General features: G+C 40.5%; 1 protein-coding gene across 1 annotated transcript; it reads right to left on the minus strand.

Moving 5' to 3' along the window:
* Positions 1-6,623: 6,623 nt before the first annotated feature.
* On the minus strand, positions 6,624-19,486 carry LOC130180527 (E3 ubiquitin-protein ligase TRIM35-like). Its single transcript, XM_056394092.1, has 6 exons — positions 18,818-19,486; positions 14,672-14,767; positions 13,620-13,850; positions 12,151-12,173; positions 9,913-10,031; positions 6,624-7,842 (listed from the first exon to the last, which is right to left on the minus strand). Exons 1-6 carry the CDS (start codon positions 19,397-19,399, stop codon positions 7,286-7,288), a joined length of 1,608 nt encoding a protein of 535 aa, XP_056250067.1. The 5' UTR covers positions 19,400-19,486; the 3' UTR covers positions 6,624-7,285.
* Between the last annotated feature and the right edge of the window lie 231 nt (positions 19,487-19,717).

The following is a 19,717-nucleotide window of genomic DNA, read 5'->3' on the forward strand; positions in this document are numbered from 1 at the left end:
TATTTGTGCCAAGCCAATATAATGCAGGAAGGCGATTCATTTTTGATAAAAAAGCATGATGGAAACAAAACTGTTAGCTTAATCAGCTTTAATTAGCTTAATTAAACTGAAATCATGCCCATAGACATGTTTGTCTATTCCTCTTTTATATACAGTCTAATGTTCTATTCCTTCCCTGCTACATTGAGCAATAGGCTTACAATAGAAGGATAAAGTCTAAAACATAACAAGAGTATCATATCCTGTGTGTAACAAATCACATGCCTTACCTTAATTGACACGGTACGGTAGAAAGTTGAATGTGCGGAGCAGGTGTCACCATGGGAGTCACTTGCAGGTTGGATGTTCTCGCGAGATTTCGAAGTATCTCGATAATTCAGAGAAAAAAATTACCAAGAAAAACAGAAAAATAATTACACATCACATACATTTAGTCCAGTTTTTAAAAGTATTTTCAGCTGCATTACTGTCACTCAGAAGTATCATCATCTACAGCAGTATATGACAACCATGATAACACTGTTCATCAGTGCGACCAATCAGAACATGAGAAATAATTCCTCATTGACCAGAGTCATGTGTCTAAAGCTTTACACCAGTTTGCTTTTGTTTGTTTTTTTACAGTGATGAATGCATAGTAAATGTTCCAGTGCAGAGGAACTGATTGACAATCTGACAGGCGTCTTAATGTCCACAGTCTCACAGTTATAAAGACAGACAGTGCAGATTTTAATTTGATGTGAGGATGAAGCCTCCATGTTTAATATTTGAGATCTCTGTCTCTGTCTCTGTCCTCACTCTGACTGATTGAACATGAAAGAGATCATGTTCGTAAAAACAGGTCTTGGATAGCCTCACAAACCAATGACTAATCAGGATTTTAATCTTTTCCCAAAAAAACATCTTTAAATGAATGCCCTCCGATCTGCAGTCTGACGTAGACTATGAATGAGGAAATTGATGCGACGTGTCAGATGCTTCTTAAATCGCAGCAGGAGTGTCAGAGACAGACAGAAACTCAGTTTGTTGAAGTGAGCATGTTAGCTTCACAGAGTAGGTTACCATGGTAACTGATTCAGAGTTAAGGTGATCTGAGTTTCTGGAACGGAAAACCCAGAGTTTCCCCTCATCTAAGGCTTAAGAAACTCAGGCTGTCAACCAACATACACCAAGGGTGTAGTGAAAACTCTAAGTCTATGCTCTACTGAGCGCATTTTACAGTTACTAAATAAGTGTTCTGTCCCTCAACGGTGATCAATATGATACATACTGTGGTGTCATCTAAATTGGATTGTGATGGTTTAAACCTAGCCAACGGTCAATGGTCATTTCCATTAGGAATTTGCATGATGTTCTTCCCATCTTCATGCTGGTTTCCTCTGGTGCTCTTATTGGCTCCCATTTAATCCTAACCTTCAAAAACAAATGTTGAATCTAATTCATGTCTTTGGTTTTGTGTACTTTTTAGGAACCCAATATAAAATAGTTATTTCTAGAGTTACAGCCTCCAAAACTAAGGCTCAAAAGGGGTAGGAGGCTGCATCATATGTAAGAAGGACACCAGACAAGAATAACATGACTACCGGTAATATCCAGCCCAAATTAACATAAACTAAAATAATAAAACCCCACCGCACCAAACTGTGCTTGGAGGAACGAACCCTGCTTGGAGGAGGAAGAGAGGACAAAGAACCCTCACTGCAGGTACAGCTGTCTGTGTGTGTCTCCTTCCACCTGTCTCTGCACTCTCCGCCCCTCTTATCCCCTCCCTCTGTCCCAGAGTGCTGATTGCACTCAGGTGTGCACCAGGCAGAGGGAACTGGGAGACAATAGTAGCAGCGAGAGACGACAGGACACCACACAACCAGGGTGCACGTAACACCCCCACCCTAAAATAGTGAATGGGGGAGCGCCATGGACATCATTCACGGGACTAACAGCGCGACAACGTGTTGGCCAGGACATTTTCTCAGTCCTTATTGTGCCTGACCTCCACTTTGAAGGACTGTTAAAAGAGTGCCCAGCGCATTAGCATTTGATTCGTGTTCCGATCTGATTAATAAACACAACAGGATTGTGGTCAGTGAAAACAACAACGGGCGCACTTGCAGAGCCAAAATAAACTTAAAGTGTTTGAGAACCAAAAGAAGCGCAAGAGCCTCCTTCTCGATCGTGGAATACACACGTTGAGAAATAAAAGACCGGTTGTTCCACCCCATCATCTCCCTCTTGAAGAAAGACGGCGCCCGCCCCAGCATCACTCGCATCAACAGAGAGTTTAAATGGACAATCAAATGCAGGTGCTGCTAAGACTGGGGAATGAGTCAGCAAAGCTTTTACACAGTCAAGACAGACAGACAACTTTCAGCAGATCAGTGAGCGGAGCCACAGCAGCAGAGAAATTTTTGCAAAAGATTCTGTAATACCCCTCCATCCCCAAAAAACGGCGCAGCTCACGGCATGAAATAGGAGCAGGGATTGACTTGACCTCGACCCACAACTTTGCCCAGATATGTCACTGTAGCTTGAACAAAATTCACACATTGCCAAATTAAGAGTGAGATTGGCATCACACAGCCTTCCAAACACTGCATGAAGTTGCTGAATGTGGTCATCCCACAATCTCAAATTGATCACAATATCGTCCGACAAAACAGTATTTACCAAGCACTGAAATGTAGCAGGCGCGTTTCGCATGGCAAATGGCATCACCGTATACTGCAAGAAAACGTCAGGGGTTACACATGCAGAGCTCTCCCTCGCCCGAGGAGCTGGCAGCAACTGCCAATACCCTTTTAACAGGTCAAGTTTTGTTACATAATTGGCACTGCCGACATGGTCGACACAATCCTCAACCCAGGGAAGAGGATAACAGTCTGGTTTTGTAACCCCGTTCACCTTACGAAAATCTGTGCAGAACCGATCGGACCTATCAGTTTTATAAGCAAGGAGGCACGGCAAACTCCACAAACTAGAGTTAGGCTCTGCAATGTTGTTCTCAAGCATATAATTGACCTGCTTTTGCAAACGGAGACGCTTATCGGGACTGACTCTATACACATGCTGCTTTATCAACAGAGAGTCCCCCAGATCGATATCATGTTGCAGCACATGGGTCTGATTTGGCACATCTGAAAACAGAGAGACGTGAGATTTTATTAGACTGACCACATCCTCATTCTGGAGTTGAGTAATTTTCCGACCATCCTTGGACAACAGCACTGGATGGACCAACAACATCCTCAACATCAGACACGGCTGTAGCCACAGGTGTCTCCGTGGGATCAGCACTGGACAGCTCCCCGGCTACCTGAGCCTCATCAATAAGTTCAGCCCAAGACAGCGCCAAAACAGTTTTAGCCTCTTCAGTGACAAGTCAAAGGGACAGATTCTCTGTCCAGGTAAGGCTTCAACATATTAACATGACACAATCTACTTCGGCGCCGACGCTCAGGAGTGGCAACAATGTAGTTCCGGTCACTCACTTTTTCTTGGACTACATAGGGGCCGCTGTACCGTGCCTGCAAAGCAGAACCGAGAATCGTCAACAACACCAACACTTTATCGCCCGGACTGAAAGTTCTACTTTTAGCATCTTTATCAAACCATCGTTTCATCTTTGTCTGAGCAACAGACATGTTTTGCTTTGCCAACTCGCAAGTGTGGTGAAGTTTGAAGCGAAAATTACTGACATAATCAACCAAATTTAATCACTCAACCATTTTCCTTCAAAAGTTTAAGAGGGCCTTGCGCTGTGTACGCAAACACCAACTCTGCTGGACTAAAGCCCAAGGACTCCTCGACCACCTCACGACACCCTCATCTCAATCCTTACAAGACTCCAGGCAGTAAGTGTGGAGCATAGACTTTAGAGTCTGATGGGAAACTGAAAAGTGTACTGTGCACTAAAAATTATGCTGACATTTTACCATGCAAACAATGTCACTGGATCTTTGTCTAAATGTTTCAATAGAAATATAACAAATAAAATCATGAAATAAAAGATAATGAAGATTTAAATCTTTTAGGACGGAAAAAAAAGAGAGGGATATTTCCTGCCACATCCCAGAAAAATCGGACGACCCTCCCTCAAGGAAAAATTGATGACCCTTCCCTGTTGTTATTGTAAATAGTGCCTTTTTCAATGTGATAAACATTTGATGTGAAACATCATTAAAAATGCGCAGAACAAAAATGGAAATGAATATTTCTGTGATAAACATACCTGGTCCCTCGTAATAAAGTTGTTTGTTACAGTGTTGGCGGAACTGTGTGTCTTGATTTATCCTTTGATGCGCTGATAGTATATTTTAGGAAAGCAGGTCACTGTGTGTGTGTGTGTGTGTGTGTGTGTGTGTGTGTGTGTGTGTGTGTGTGTTGTGTGTGTGTGTGTGTGTACGTGCACGTATACATGTAGGGGGAGTCTAAAAGGTCACATACATAAATATTTGCCAAATGCTTGGAGAATTTGTGTATCATGTTGCCTTGACACTTCCAGAAGAGATCAGCTGATGTTTTCCCTCAACAGACAGACAGACAGACTGCAACAGATGTTGTAAACAGTGGACATCACATCACTGCCATGGAGTCTTTCCTTACACAGGCTACAGCTAAAAGTGTGTGTGTGTGTGTGTGTGTGCATATGCGAGAGTTTTATCTATTTGAAGTAGTAAAAAATGTTGGGTTCATTATGAAACTGTGTTGTGACTAATCAGACTATGGCAGAGGATGTCAGTGGAGTAGGCGGTCACATTTGCCTACACACTGCTAAAAGAATGTGGACACGTGTTCCAGACCACCTCTGAATGTGGTCTGAGTGATTGGATCTGAAATGTGTTCTCAATGCATCTTGGGTGTGTTCACACCTGAAATTAGAGCTGTCCACTGGCTCACCTGAGACAATGTTATTACCAGGTCTGTATAATTTGGTAAATGTTAACTAGGACTCAAGGACAAACTGATTATATTTGGTGGTCAAATGTCAAACGTCTTGGTCATGGTGACCTCAGAAAACACTGTTTAGCCATTACTCAAGAGCTCACACAGCGATTATGACAGAATTTCACATGAATGGTTAATATTTTATATGACTCTAGATAAACAGGGATGTAACCTGAAACTAGTCTGAGTGGAGGAGGCAGACGACCACGAGGAGGTGATTCTAGTTATTACTATCTTCATTGTACAGCACCTAGTAACCCTGGTTTCCCAAGGTTCTTTATAATTAAAGTTTAGTTACTGCGCTGTTATGTTTGTTGGCTGTTTGTTGGTGAGTTGAGCAGTAAGCTGCCTGTCTTCTGACATTTAAGTGGGCTGGTTGTAGTTAGCATGCTTGTGATATTGTAGACAAAGTGAATATAACCTGTTGTGGAGGGTTCTTTTGAGTGTGTGAGTGCAAGTAAAGAGGATGGTGATGAACACACTGTTGAGCCCTCTTGGCAACTAAACACCAGGGCCCAATCCCAATGGCCCCCCAAGGCATTAAGCCTCACAGACCTAATTGACATCACTTGGTCAGAGACTGAGTGCAGAGGCTACAAGGGCTCAAATTGTACAAAGAGGAATGGAACATCACTTTGTGACATAGCACGTTACCTGGACTACGCTAAACATGTTTCACACTATTGTGTGTTCACAACTTTTGATTAGAAATTTTTTACTCCCTCACTTCACCCCTTTTTAGAAACAGAATAACGTTGGATCACATCTGATGAAAGCAGACAGCCCTAAGACCTCATAAGCCGCATTTCGACCAAAAAGTAAGTGGAACTTTTGTTTCCAGGTACTTTTCTTCAGGAACTAAAAGGTTCCTGTGGCCCATTGTTGTCTGCATTTCCTCTGCGGCCTAAAGTCCCAGGAAGATTATGCAAGTTATTACTTGACATTACATTATTCACAGCACTTTGAGGAAATAACATGAACAAAAATATGTGCCAAATCACATCCGGTATTCATTCAATGCAGGACGCAGCATTTTATTTTCAAATACAGGACGATCCCGTATATTGTACATGACGCGTGACCCGAGCGACTCCAGTTGTTGTGGTCCTTTCTGTTTTGAAGTCCTGTTTCAGTTTTTTTACCTCCTCCCGGACCTGTCTCACGCTGTGGAAAATATTTTTGCTCGCTTGGTGCTCGTTCACTGCAGACTTTTAAACGTCGCAGGTGAAATAAAATGCAGCGAGTACTCGACCAGCACTGCAGACCACGCCCCCCAAAGTTCCTGGACCTTTGGACACGGCTATAGACTCAAAGTCCGTCGGTCTGTGAGTATGGATGTTGGGATTGGGCCCAGTTACTGTATTGAGAGTGCCCAGCTGATGACTCTGTGAGTCTGAGAGTGCAGGCAAGTCTACAAATTCTTTTTTTTTTTTACTTTATTTAGTAAGACAGGTCAAAGGCATTAATTCATTCAGAGGGGTTTCTAAGTGAGATAACCCCAGTCACTGTAAAAACTCATCTGTCAGGATCATGAAATAAATTAATCCTGAACATCATCAGCATTCATCAGCATTCTTCTTTATGTGTGAGAAAAGACACTGACAAAGCCATTTTATCCATTAATTGACACACACAGACATACACACACACAAAGAAATACGGTATAGATACGCCTCTACACACAGTGTTGAACAGGGTAGTTTATTTAGGGCTGAACAACAAAGCATGAAGTGACTTTAAAAACATGCTGAGTAATTTTCTCAAACAGCTGGACACTGGTGCTGAAATAGTGCCTAAACTGGGGAACATTTTCAGTGGTGGATTAATGCTCTGGTGAGTATTTCCAGCAGCTGAACAATGTATGTGGTAGTTTATGTGGTCATGGCAATGAAGGAACATGTCACCCACTGCAACTGTGAGGCTCACTTATGTATTTCCAGTAATGGAACTCTATGGCACAGAGGAATATGATATATTACACCATGATAACACACATAGTCCTTCCTAGACAGATATGTTTTTTGGTTTTGGTCTTTATGTGGCATTTGGTAACAAAAAGAAAAAGACTGAATATCAGCACAGGTCCTAATCAGGTTGTAATTGCCTTGATGACTTACTCTTCCTTAAGAAGATATATCATGTAAATAATAGATCTTTGGAGTTGTTTGAATGTGTATTTATTTTTACTTGTTATTGAGCTGTAGCTGGCAGGTTGCCCCTACTGCAAGTTGTTTGTGGTAAGTAATGTTAAAAAGGGCGGATTGTACTGGATACAGAGGGATTCATTTTACATTTTAAAATCTGACTGTTGTTTTGACAGACATGTCTACTGTTACCACAGACTCTATTCTGTGGTAACAGTCACCCTCCCTGCTGTGATTTTCAATGGGTGTTTAGAACATGTCGTGGAAAAGTAGGGTCTCAGATTTCCACTCCACTGCTTTTTGAAACGAAAGATCAGTGTGTTGTCATTAGCGTCAGAGAAAGTCAGACACCCTCTCTCCCAGTCCAGCTGAATTCTGACTCTGCGCGGCCTTCGTCTCAGTCTGAGGGGGGCGCTGTGGTCAGAGGAGGCCCAGTACTCCCCAGCGGAAAGGGATACAGTCCACAAGCCACCACCAGGCTCTGTGTCTGAGTCTAAGGCACGACCAGAGTTGGACCAGTCCTTTCTGTGGACTGTCTCACTGGCCACACCGAGAGACCAGTGACTGTTATCTCCCACCTCCACCTCCCAGCTGTGCCTCCCTGAGCTGAAGTCCTCTGAGCCCAGGATGCTCTGTGGTCTCACAAACCTCTCTGGATTGTTGGGAAGAGGCTGCTCCTCACATACATACACACTGGACAGGTCAGGAGACACACCTAAACACACTGAGCCTGTGTTAGGGTCCATGGTCACCGGAACTGAGGAACACAAGGACATCGGTGAGAGACACAGAAACAAAGACAGGAATCAATGCTAAAAGCCAACACACACACACCATATACTCACTGTAAACACTGGCACATGACACACAATAAAAACACCCATGGTATTCTCTGTATCCCCACACAGCCAGCCTGTGGCTAAGGAGCTAGAGCGGGTTGTCCACAGATCAGTCCGAGTCTGCAGGTCAAAATGTCTGAACCCTGAGCCCCCCATGTAGTGTGTGTGTGGTAGAGATGTGCTGTATGAATGTGTGGATGAATTGGACTTACAGTTTAAAACACTTTGAGTGACAAAAAACTCTTTATAAAAGCAAACCATTTACATGATAGATATTTATCATGTCCACAGTGTGCTGCTATATATTCTGCCTGTAATCCATATCTATAACCTGTAGCCCACAGGTGCCAATTGACATGAATCAGAAACACAACATGCAGCCATTGTATGATACAGTTAATGCTCTTTACACATGATCAGCAGTATGAGATGTACTCGCTGCCACTTTGAATGTAGAGGACAGGTTGATGCCACCATGTGTGCCAGTTAGTGTTTTTACATACCTCTATTCAATGCTAGATAACTTGTCATGTAAACATCCAAGAACCATACTTAATGGCTAAAACCTAAGATGACACTTGTACCATAAAATGTATAAATCACTTCATCTTTATCTGTTGTACAAAAAACAACTGATATCGAAATTGTTAAACTCTTTACATTTTACTCTCACACTTGCAGTGTAACTACATTTCCTTTTGTAACCTATCCAAAACTTACATTACATTGGTTGTAAAAGATGCAGAGTAAAGACATAAATATAAGAAAAACACAATCTCTTACATGTCCACCCTCGCCATGTGTAACTGCTGTGTCACTACAGATGATCTGGTCATGCGTGAAATACAACTTTAACAAGCATTATGCACATGTCAGGGTAGTCAAGGTATCTGCATGAATTCTGATACATTTGCTATATTTTTTCTGAAGCAGCTATTTTTGAAATGGTGCATGTCGGAAAACAGAGTCTGTTACTTGAAAATGGATTGCTGCAGGACAAAAACAACCACAGAACATTTTCTGGACATGTTTGGTGCTCAGATAGGGTTGTACATTTATCTCATATTTTGGTCAGCAGAAAAACAGTGTTTGGTGTCCACACAACATAGGATCAACGTAGATCTACTGCTGATCATGAGTAGAACGACAGAGAACAACACACAACTGGATGCAATAGTCCTATTTCCCAATTCTCTCCAATGACGGTACTCTTTAGACAGCAGTAGTCACAGTACAGTGGCCATGATGTTCCTGTGTGTGCTTCGTGCATCAAAGGACACACAGTACATGACGTGACATTAGTGTCTGTTTCGCAAAACGACACATAGCTTAAACAGTGTTGATCAGTGATCTAATATGATCTGTGTTTCTCCCCAGATCAAATTTACATTAACACATGTCAAAAAATACAATGAATCATTGTTGGTGCCATGCAACACCAGGTTTCACAACAACTTCCAACCAACTCAATTAGCATTAGCTAGCCAGCCTGAGGACTAATGACCCCCAGCAGTGACCTCACTTCATGAGCTTTCTGTTCGCTCATCCCAGTTTTTGTTGAGCTAGCTGTATGTGAGATTACCACCTCAACTAATATGATGTCCATGCACTAAATATCAATACTGGTGTTATGGTCACAAGTTCTTATCATTTTGATTGACTTCAAGAAGGCAGGACCAGGACTAACCTAAAATGAACTGGCCTAAAGGGCGTACACCAGAGGGAGGAAAGCAGAGATGTAATGGTGGAATGGCAACAGGAAGTTATTAGAGTCCTGAACTGAACTGGCATTAGGTTAATGCATTTACAGCCATGGTGGTAATTAAATCCCCTAAAATTTATTTTACCAGTTTTACCTGTGCCATGACACCAGTGAGTAAATTATATCAGCTTATGAAATTAAATCTGATCTATCCAATGTTCTGCTGCTCTGTAAGGATTAACGGTATAGCTATTGGATGGATGGATTGATGTAAAGCTCTACTCACAGTACTGGATGATCCTCAGCATCTTCTCCCAGACATGGTGCTGCACACAGCTCTGGAGGTCCGCCACATCAAGCAGAGCTTGTGATTCATCCTCAGGCTCCTCCACTTGGCACTGAGCCCTGGGTAAAAAAAAACAAAGAGAAGATGAACAACCACACTACCACAGCTGGATGATCTGCATTGTGTGTGATGTGTGTGCAACAGCTGCAGTCTCCATGGCTACAGTATGTGGTGAGGCAAATCCCTTGATTCTATTTCACATAAGCTTCATCCTCTAAAACCTGTCACTAACGTTTATCCCCTTGTGCATGTGACATCATGAAGACTTTCTTTCAAACCTAGTTTGACGTCCATCTTGCTGCCTAAAGAAATGTTTTTTGAAGACACCTGCTGACTCTGGTGTCTCCTCGTGACCAAGTCACCAACCGCCTCACTTGCCTGTTGAAGGAAGTGTTTGACACTGTAGGTCATCACACAGATAGCAGCCTATCTAGTGGCTTTGTTCCGTCTTGTTTGAAACATGCAATGGTTTATCCCATTATCAAAAAACCTAACCTTGATGCCTATCTCTAATAAGTATCTCTAATAAGTTTCTATTTTTATCCAATGTCATGGAAAAATTGTTCACTCTTAGCTAATGTCCATAGAAAATAACCATAATAATAATAATAATAATAATAATAAACTTTATTTGTATAGCAAGAAATGTAGCACAAAGTGTTTACAACAAAGAAATGGCATTCCCCAAGTGCTTCACATGAACTAAAAAGACATAAAATGAACATAAAACATTGTTAAAAGCATGGATCTAAAATGAAAAAAATTAAAAACATGAATGTAAATTCAGATAAAATAATACATAAAATAATAAATCCTTAAATAGGCAGACATTTAAAAGAAGTGCTGAGCAATGCATAAATGTGGCAAAAAGTGCCAATATGAGAGTTAGTTAAGGGCTAAAGTGAAGAAATAAGTTTATGAGTTTTCTTTCATCTGCCCCATCACCTGTGGAGTACCTCAAGGCTCCATTTTAGGGCCCATTTTATTTCCATTATACTTGCTCCCTTTACGTTTCATGCTAATGGCATTCAGCTTTACCTCCCATTAGAACCTGATGAACAACTCAATTAGTTCTCCTTAATTGCCTCCAGGATGTAAAATGGATGGATGGCAAATAGCTTTCTTCAATCATGATAGTAAGACTGAAGTGGTCTTGCTTGGTCCCTCTGACTCCATCAAGGGTCTCTTAGCACTCCTGACCCTTCACCTCCATACACAGGCCAAAAATCTTGGTGTCATCCTTGATTCAGCCTTAAAATTTGACTAACAAATTAGCACTGTTGTTAAAGGTAGCTATCTCCAGCTATTATCAAACTCAAACCATTCCTCTCCTTTAATGATCTGAAGGTTGTCATAAACCCCTTAATTTCGTCTCGAGTGGATTATATCAATGCTCTCTATTTGAGCATCAGCCAGTCCTCCTTGTAATGTCTACAGTTAGTGCAGAATGCTGATGCTACACTGCTGACAGTCAGACATTTCTGAGCTCCTTTGCCCCCTTTCCATCCCCAGATCTCTCAGATCCTCAGACCAGCTGCTCCTGGCTGTCCCTTGGCCGAGGCTAAGGGGAAAGGGTGATTGAGCATTTGCTGTAGCCGCTCCAAAAGCTTTGGAACAGTTTACCTCTTTTAATGAAGTGTTCCCCCTCCATGGATGATCTTGAGGATAAACTGAAAAAGCACATTTTCTCAGGCTTCTGAGTGAATGTAGCTTGTACTATAAGATAGATAGATAGATAGATAGATAGATAGATAGATAGATAGATAGATAGATAGATAGATAGATAGATAGATAGATAGATAGATAGATGCCAAGTGCTAGACACAGGGTGCAAAAGAAAGTCTTCAATACTGCATATTGACGAGGGAATAAACCCAATATCGACAGCTCTTAGAGTCTACTCTGCAAACCAATGTTTTCAGTAAATAACTATGAATAAAAGATATGAGTTAAAATAGACTTATTGCAAAAGAAGTTGTCCTATTTGTAGGGTGAAATGTTGCTATTTAATGTTTTACTATTAAATATATATGAACTGGTAAACTGACATGTTGACATAATAACACTTGACTTTGGTTAGGTAGTATTTTGTTCATTATGTGTCCAACAAAAATGTCTTTATTAAGAAATTAATTCATAAAGAACACATTAGTCTACATATTAGCTTCAGGAGCGTACCTTTCATAGGTGTTCTTGTAATTCTGTGGGGACAGAGCAGATTAAGAAGTTTATTGTTATTTCAACACATGCTTGAGATACAGTACATACAGAGAACCAAAACATTGTTACTCATTGACCTCAGTGCAACATAGAACAGATGTACAAACACCACACAGTTGTAAAGGTCCCACCACCAATGAACTAACCCTAACCCAGCTTGATAGCTGTGTTGAGAATGTTGCCACGTTTCAATTTGTTAATTTGTTCATTTCACTCACTTTTTCAATCTTGAGAAGATCTTGGGTTTCACTGCTTAAAAGGTGTAGTTTTTAATGTATGACATGCAAAATTACAAAAGCATTGAAATGTTTGGTCCGTGAGAGACAGACAGACAGACACACCACACATCCACCCTCTTCACATGGAAAAGAAGGAGCATGGAAACATGTATTAGTATCAAACATATGTTTCATGTTATTGCTAAACGCTTTACAGTGCAAGAAAGACTAAACTATAGTGGCATAAAGCACTAGTTCTTAGTCCAAGTCCCTGGGACATATAGCTATAAAGACTGCTATAAAAACTGCTATGTAGCATACACTCACCAAGTGCTTTATCAGGAACACCTGTACACCTGCTTATTCATGCAGTCATCCAATAAACCAATCATGTGTGAGCAGTGTATAAACTCTGGTAGATCCAGATGAGGAACTTCAGTTAATGTTCACATCAAACAACTTTTAGTGTGACTGTTGGTTTCAGACAGGCTGATTTCTGAAGCTGCTGATCTCCTGGATTTTCTCACACAACAGTCTCAAGAGTTTTTACTTGGCTGCAGTCACTCAGATAACCACTCTTTACAACTGTGCGGAGCAGAAAAGCTTCAAAGTGAACAACACCATGAGGTGGATGGACTACAACAGCAGGAGACTATGTCATGTTCCACTTTCTGTCACCAAGACCAGAAAACTGAGGCTGCAGTGGACACAGACTCACCAACACTGGACAGTTGAAGACATGGTCTAATGGATCTGGATTTGTGCTGAGGCAGCAGATGGTAGAGTCAGAGTCTAAATCCATGGACCAACCTGCCTTGTGTCACCAGTCCAGTGGTGTGATTGTCTGGGGAATGTTTTCTCCTTAATACCAGTCAATCATGGCAACATTTTACCATCTTCTAATGACTACTGCCAAGAAAATGCTCCATGTCACAAAGCTAAAGTCGTCCCCCCCCCCATTCTCCAGATCTGAATGATTGGCAGCATGAATGCTCAGCTGACAAATCTGCAGAACTGATGTGATGTAGTCATGTCATGGGACAGAGTGTACGAGAAAAGTTTCAACATGACATGAACAACTGAGGTTGTTTGAGAGCACAGGAGGATCTACCCAGTGTTAGTGAGGTGTTCCTAATAAAGTGGGTGTGAGTGTAAATACATATAATATCTGGGAAGCCAGAAGCACCATGATTCCTGTTTATGAATTACCTTTAGAAAGAGGAAGTTGTCTAAGCCCATGGTGTTTTCTGTCTCTCTGATACTGTTTGTCAGCACTTGTATGTCATTGTTGATCTTGTCGATCTTTTCTCTCATCCTCTGACTCTTATCCTCCTCTTCCTGTTTCAGCTGTGACATCAGAGCGGCCTCCTCATCATGGAGGTACTGGTGCATCTTCTCAAACTCATCCCTCAAGATCTTGGCTGTTTGTATTGATTGGCTCTGACAGTGAGGCACAAAAACACAAATCACAAAACAAAGTGTCACGTGTCTGGGTCTCCTTTTCCTTCTGTGTTTTCCTTGATCTCCAGAGCACCCTGGTACACCTGCAACTAATCATTTAATCACAGTCACTAAAAAAACCTCTGGCTTTCCTCCACTCCTCGCCAGATTGTTGTCTCCTGTCACCAGAAGTCATCTCCTCTCCTGTCTTGTGCAAACCAGCTCCTGTCAAGAAACCACTGCCACACCACACCTGTCTACCTGAGTCTGCCAGTCTCTCTAGGCATGCCACTCACCTGCCTCCCTTTCCCCTTCATTTACCTTGTGCTTCAATAAAACCCCTTTTATTTCATCACAGTTTCAGAGTCTGCAATTCCCATTCAGCCTCAACACAAAGTCAAACATTACTTTAATGTCAAATGTCAAACACCAAGACAGGATATGACCAGTGTGTGTTGCACACAAGAAAACAGAGCTTTAACAATGAGTAAGCAGGAATGATTATATAGTCTCACCTCTGGGAAATGTGTGCAAGTGTTGCCTGACCTATTCTCACCATTTGAAACACCTCCCTGAAATCCTAGAGAAATTAAGATCCTTACAAACTTCAGGAGGATGAGAACATATTTTCACTGTTACAACTCCAGCGTGTCCATGTGCAACACTCTGGGCCCGTTCACACAGATGTTCTACTCTAAGATGCTTTCTAGTTTGTATATAAAATTGTGGGTTTGAATACTTATGTCAAGCAGTTGTAATTTCCTTATGAGTTTTCAAACATCCTGTCAGTGTGAAGAACTATATTCTCCTATATGCAATACCTTGATGTGAGTGGCAGTGTCTTCCCAGGTTTGTCTGATGGGGGTTAAAGTCTCTAGCTGCTCCTGGAGGCTTCTTACAGCAGATCGCAACTCTTTCTATGGACAGAATATCAGGGTTGATACATAACAATATACATTATGAGAAATAGTGTTACACAAATGTGCATGTTTCACTGAATTTGCAGTTGCAATTTGCATCATTTAGCAGACGATTTTGACGATTTGAACAACAGTGCTCTACACACACTGTGTGAGTGCGAGAGCTCATAGGCTCAGTTCAGTATGAGGTCACTGAGCCAGCAGCTCACAGTGGAGCAGGTGGAGGTGGAGATGGTGTCATGGTATGAATGAGGTCTTAAGGCCATAACAAAAGAAAGAAACATGCAGGTTTGGTCTGAGCTGATTTTACAGTAAAATGATGGTCAAGTTCAAATTTGATGACTACAAACTAAATGAATGACATATACATATCAAGAGTGGTTCTGCCATAGATGTCACCTATAAGGGGATATATAACTATCACATCTTCTGAATATAAGCACAACACAAACACAAATGAAACACAAATTGCAATTCCAGCCTGCTGTGTCTGTTTTACATGTGTTGGGGCAGAAAGTTTCACTGTATACAGCCCACTGATACAAAATAAAGACAAGTCCTCATGAGAGTAAAATATTTAGTGACATTTAGAGAATAGAAAAGGTTTCTAAACATGTATATGTAATGTGAAATCTCTGCTAGTGATGAACCAACAGAGAATTATCTCTAACTCTAATTAGCCTCTATCAGCACACTGTTTGATCCAGTAACAGCAGCTGTTATTTGATAGAAAGCTTTGATTGCACTACTGTAGCCTGCACAACCTGCCTTATGACAACTAATGAAGTTCCTTTTAAAAATATTGTTGATAACTATCTGTTTGTGTGTTGATACCTGAGACATCAAACAAAGTCATCTGATCCATCGTTGATATAAGTAAACACAGATTTAATTTATCAGGACACATGGGTCTCGTAAAACCCAGATGGGGGTCAGCAGGTCGACTTTAGAGCTAGTCTGACTAGTGCGGACTAGAGAGACCAATACATAAGAACTGATGAAGCCGCTTGGATAAGAGGCGAAACGTCTTCCACAGACAAATACAAGTCCAGTTGCCTTCAATTTAATCTGAGAAAGAGACTTATTCAATAGTGATTATTTTGTACGTTGTCTCATCATCCCATAGTGTCAAAGTGTTTGGCATATTACCACTGCTGGAGAAATTTATGATAGACAACTTCAACAACAAAAACAGAATATTGCTTTTATTTATTTTTGAATGAGGCAGAGATTATTATAAAAACAAGATGAGGATTGAATATGTTTATACATTGACTGTACATAAATCTAATACATAAACCTCTTTAAGCATCCAGTAAATTAAAGAGACACTTTAAATCTAAAACTAAATCAAAGTATTATAAATCACAGTACATTTTTTTGTTTGTATTTGCATGCATCTTACTGCCCAAATTACATACTGCACTGTATATCAGCTAACCCGCTGGCAGTTTAAGCCTGGCTCTCTCCAGTTATCCAGCTGCAGTCATACAGTAGGTAGCCTCAGTAGTCCATGTTGTCGATGACGGCCTTTAACACGGTTGAGTTATACATCAGCTTTGCAGGAGACACACCTACCAAGCAGAAACACAGGACATTAAATTAGTCCAAACATATCTTTGGTCTGTACAGTCTGCATCCTCACACACGATGTTGATAACATACACATTTGTTAACATAAAGACCACACTAGAGCTTAATAAATAAAAACTGTCAAAGTCAGTGCAGCTGCTACAGCTGTGATGTTAATGACTAGGCTAACTCCTACAGTAAATGAAGACATTTCACACGTTCTGAGAGGCAGAAGAGCTGACAGTAATAATAAACAAGTAACATTAGCATACAGCTGTGTGTCAACTACAACAGTTAGCTTCCAGTTTGTCAACCAAATCAAGTAACTAGCTATCTGCTGTAGCTAGCTAACAGGGCAGGAAAACTAAATGCAATTGCTATGATATCATGCACACAACAAGACCACAAACACAGACTCACCTGTAAATCATTGTGTGTTTATTATCAAAGTCCCGGGTCTGGTTCTGTCTCATCTGCTCCTTCACATAGTTTTATCCCCAAAGTGTGTAACAAAGTGAGCGATCAATGTTCCAGAAGTTTCAGTGTACTACCAGTCCTCAGCCGCTGCCTACAGTGACAAGGCAGTGATGTCCTAAGACCCATCTTGTTGAGAGGTCTGACAGATTGCGTTTCCATTTTCATGTTGACCCCAAAGTAACATGGTGACATGTAGATGAAAATGCAATAGACTGGGGGCGCTGTTTTGCGTAATTCATTTGAATATTGTGCACTGTAGAGCAGCTTAAGACTTTACAAATGAAATGTCAAATGCCATTTGTTATAGAATTGCATTTTCATTTTCATTTTGACCCCAAAAGAGCGTGGTGACATGTAAATGAAAATGCAATTGATGTTTTGCAAATTGCATTTAAATATTGTCCACTGTAGACCAGATTAAGACTTTGAAAATAAAATGTCAAATGCTGTTTTCACTTTGATTTTCAACTTGTTAAAAAACTATATTTGCATTTTCATTGTGATCTGAATATTGATTGCCTATTTGTAAAATTAGGTTAAATCGTTTATATTGCATTTTAATTTTCAAATATTAGTTAACATTTGAATATTGTCCACTGTGCAGCAGGATATTTCCATTTTCATTTTAATGTGGTCTTAGAATGTCCATACAAGTATGTGAAAATGAAAATGCAAATTTGTTGCATTTTCATTTTAATTGTTACTCAAATAACACATACATATGTGGAAAATTAAAATGCTATTGTGGAATCACATTATCATTTGAATATAGTCCCCTATAGGCTTTCAGATAAAGACAATAATACTGTAGAGATAATCCTGATGACATCACAATATATCATCATGATAATTTTCTCAGACTTGACAAAACTCTCCTAGGAATAAGTTCCTATTCTTTCCTAATTATTTTCAAAGAGATGTAAATTATGTTGTTAATTTTTTTGTAAAACATGGTAATATGCTAACGTATGAATGATTTACATCTGTACACAGTTTTCCAATTCCTTTCCAAGAATTTCATTCTTTAACTTGTGCCATTCCAGATGAATTAACTCAACTTGTGAAAAGCCATTTAAGTTATGGTGAGAATAATATACTTTACATCTTTACTGATATTGGATAGGATTTAACTAACAGACATGAAGTGTAATAATAAGTTTATTTTCCAAATTTTCCAAAGAACGAATAAAGTGGTATGCAAGTTTTCTGGATATCTAAAATTGAAGACGTCAACTGGAGAAGGTCTTGGCTTTTACCTTATAAATACTGTTTATGAAACAAGGCTGAGGAAATTCATTTTTAAATTTTGTATAATATATACCCTACTAACTTTCTTATTGCCAAATTTTCAGACAATGATTCCTCTTATACTTTTTGTGAACATGATTTAGAAACAATTTCTCACCTATTTTCTGTGTTTTGAGTGTTAAATATCTGAGAAGTTTTGGAGAAATCTTACGTTTCACTTTTTTGAGGTTGCTAACGCTCTCTACTCCTTCAACCCTAAAGATATTATTTGTTATAATCCAAGTGATGGCGCTCTTGAATATTTAATTAACTTATAATTCTAAATGCTAAATTCTTTATCCACAATCAAAAATTTGCTGAATCAACTCCCCTTTTCTCCTAAAACTAAATTCTCAAGTCAATCAATAGATTTATTAAACAACAAAAAGAGCAATACAATTTTGTGCTTTGTTTTCTTTCTTTTTTTTAAAGAATTTATCTCTTTACATTTTCATTCATTTTATTTTTACTTGTTGTATTTATGTGATTTAAATTTTGTTTTTTATGTGATGTTGTTTTAATTACTGTACATTCTTTTTGATAAAAAAAGAAAGGAAAAACAAGAGAAAGCTCTTCCAGAAGACATAAATGTATCCATATGCTGAGTGGTACTACCCATAATAAATTGCAATTGGTGGAGGGTCTGTTTAATACTCGCAGCCTAACTATTGAGGTTTGTTTTCTGTCTCTCTGTCAGCACTCGTGTCTGACCTTACAGTTGTGAATGGCCTCTTCTATGGAGCAGCACTGGTGGTCTTCATGCTCATCTGTCTGACACCGCTGGCAGACTGGCTGCTCCTCTTGCTGACAGAACATAGTGAGCATTTCTCCATGCTGCACACACAGATCTTCTTTCTCCATCTCCCTATATCCACCCCAAGCTTTCCCTCCATCCTCTGCTCCCCTCGCACTTTCCTCTTCAGCTCCAGGCATCACACCGTGCCTCCTGGGCTGGGCCTGGAAGAGTGCATCCAGCAGAGTGTGGAGGATCAAGTCCACAAGCTGTGATCCGCAGCAGACAGTGCAGCTGGCCTGGCCCAGCTCTCTCTGACTAAGCTCAATACATGTGGGACAAAGTTTGTGGCCACAAGGCAATGCCACAATATCCAGTGACTGGCAGCCTGGACACTCAGACTCTTCTTGGGTTGGATGTTGATCCTCAATAGAATGTATGTCTGGAGTTTCCCCACCTGTAACAATGTCCTCTTTTTGATCAACAGAAGTGTTTGTATCTTTGTCTTGTACCAGCTCCTCTCCCTCTTCATGGTCATCCTGACTGGCCCTCTCAGCCATGTCAGTGTTGCAGATGGCTGGTTAATTTTAGCACAGTGTAGCTGCTATTTGGCTGAACAAAATGTTATGTTTCACCCTGACTGTGTGTCCAAAGGTCTGAGCTTTGCAACAGGTTGCAAAAGCACTTGTGCTTTCTGTAACCACAAACTCCTCCCCCTCAGCTGCTGCCCCCCCCCCCCCCCCCCCTATGAGAGGTAGAAGTAATTTAAGATAAAAATACTTTGAGGCAAATTCAAGAAGAGACTCTTACTAGTTTATACTGCTGTCGCTGTCCAGAAACACAATAGTCTGGTCTACTGACTGCTACCTTCACTTGCC

This window comes from Seriola aureovittata, chromosome 13, assembly GCF_021018895.1.
Source record: "Seriola aureovittata isolate HTS-2021-v1 ecotype China chromosome 13, ASM2101889v1, whole genome shotgun sequence".
Lineage (NCBI taxonomy): Eukaryota > Metazoa > Chordata > Actinopteri > Carangiformes > Carangidae > Seriola > Seriola aureovittata.

Bases quoted from the DNA above. Each gene is read 5' to 3' on its own strand.
- LOC130180527 (XM_056394092.1), bottom strand. From the start codon at position 19,399: ATGGCTGAGAGGGCCAGTCAGGATGACCATGAAGAGGGAGAGGAGCTG. The intron at 14,768-18,817 runs GTCAGACACGAG...TTCTGTCCATAG, and splicing joins AGGCCATTCACAACTGTAAG to AAAGAGTTGCGATCTGCTGT. The intron at 7,843-9,912 runs GTGAGTAGAGCT...TGTGTTCCTCAG, and splicing joins GCTGAGGATCATCCAGTACT to TTCCGGTGACCATGGACCCT.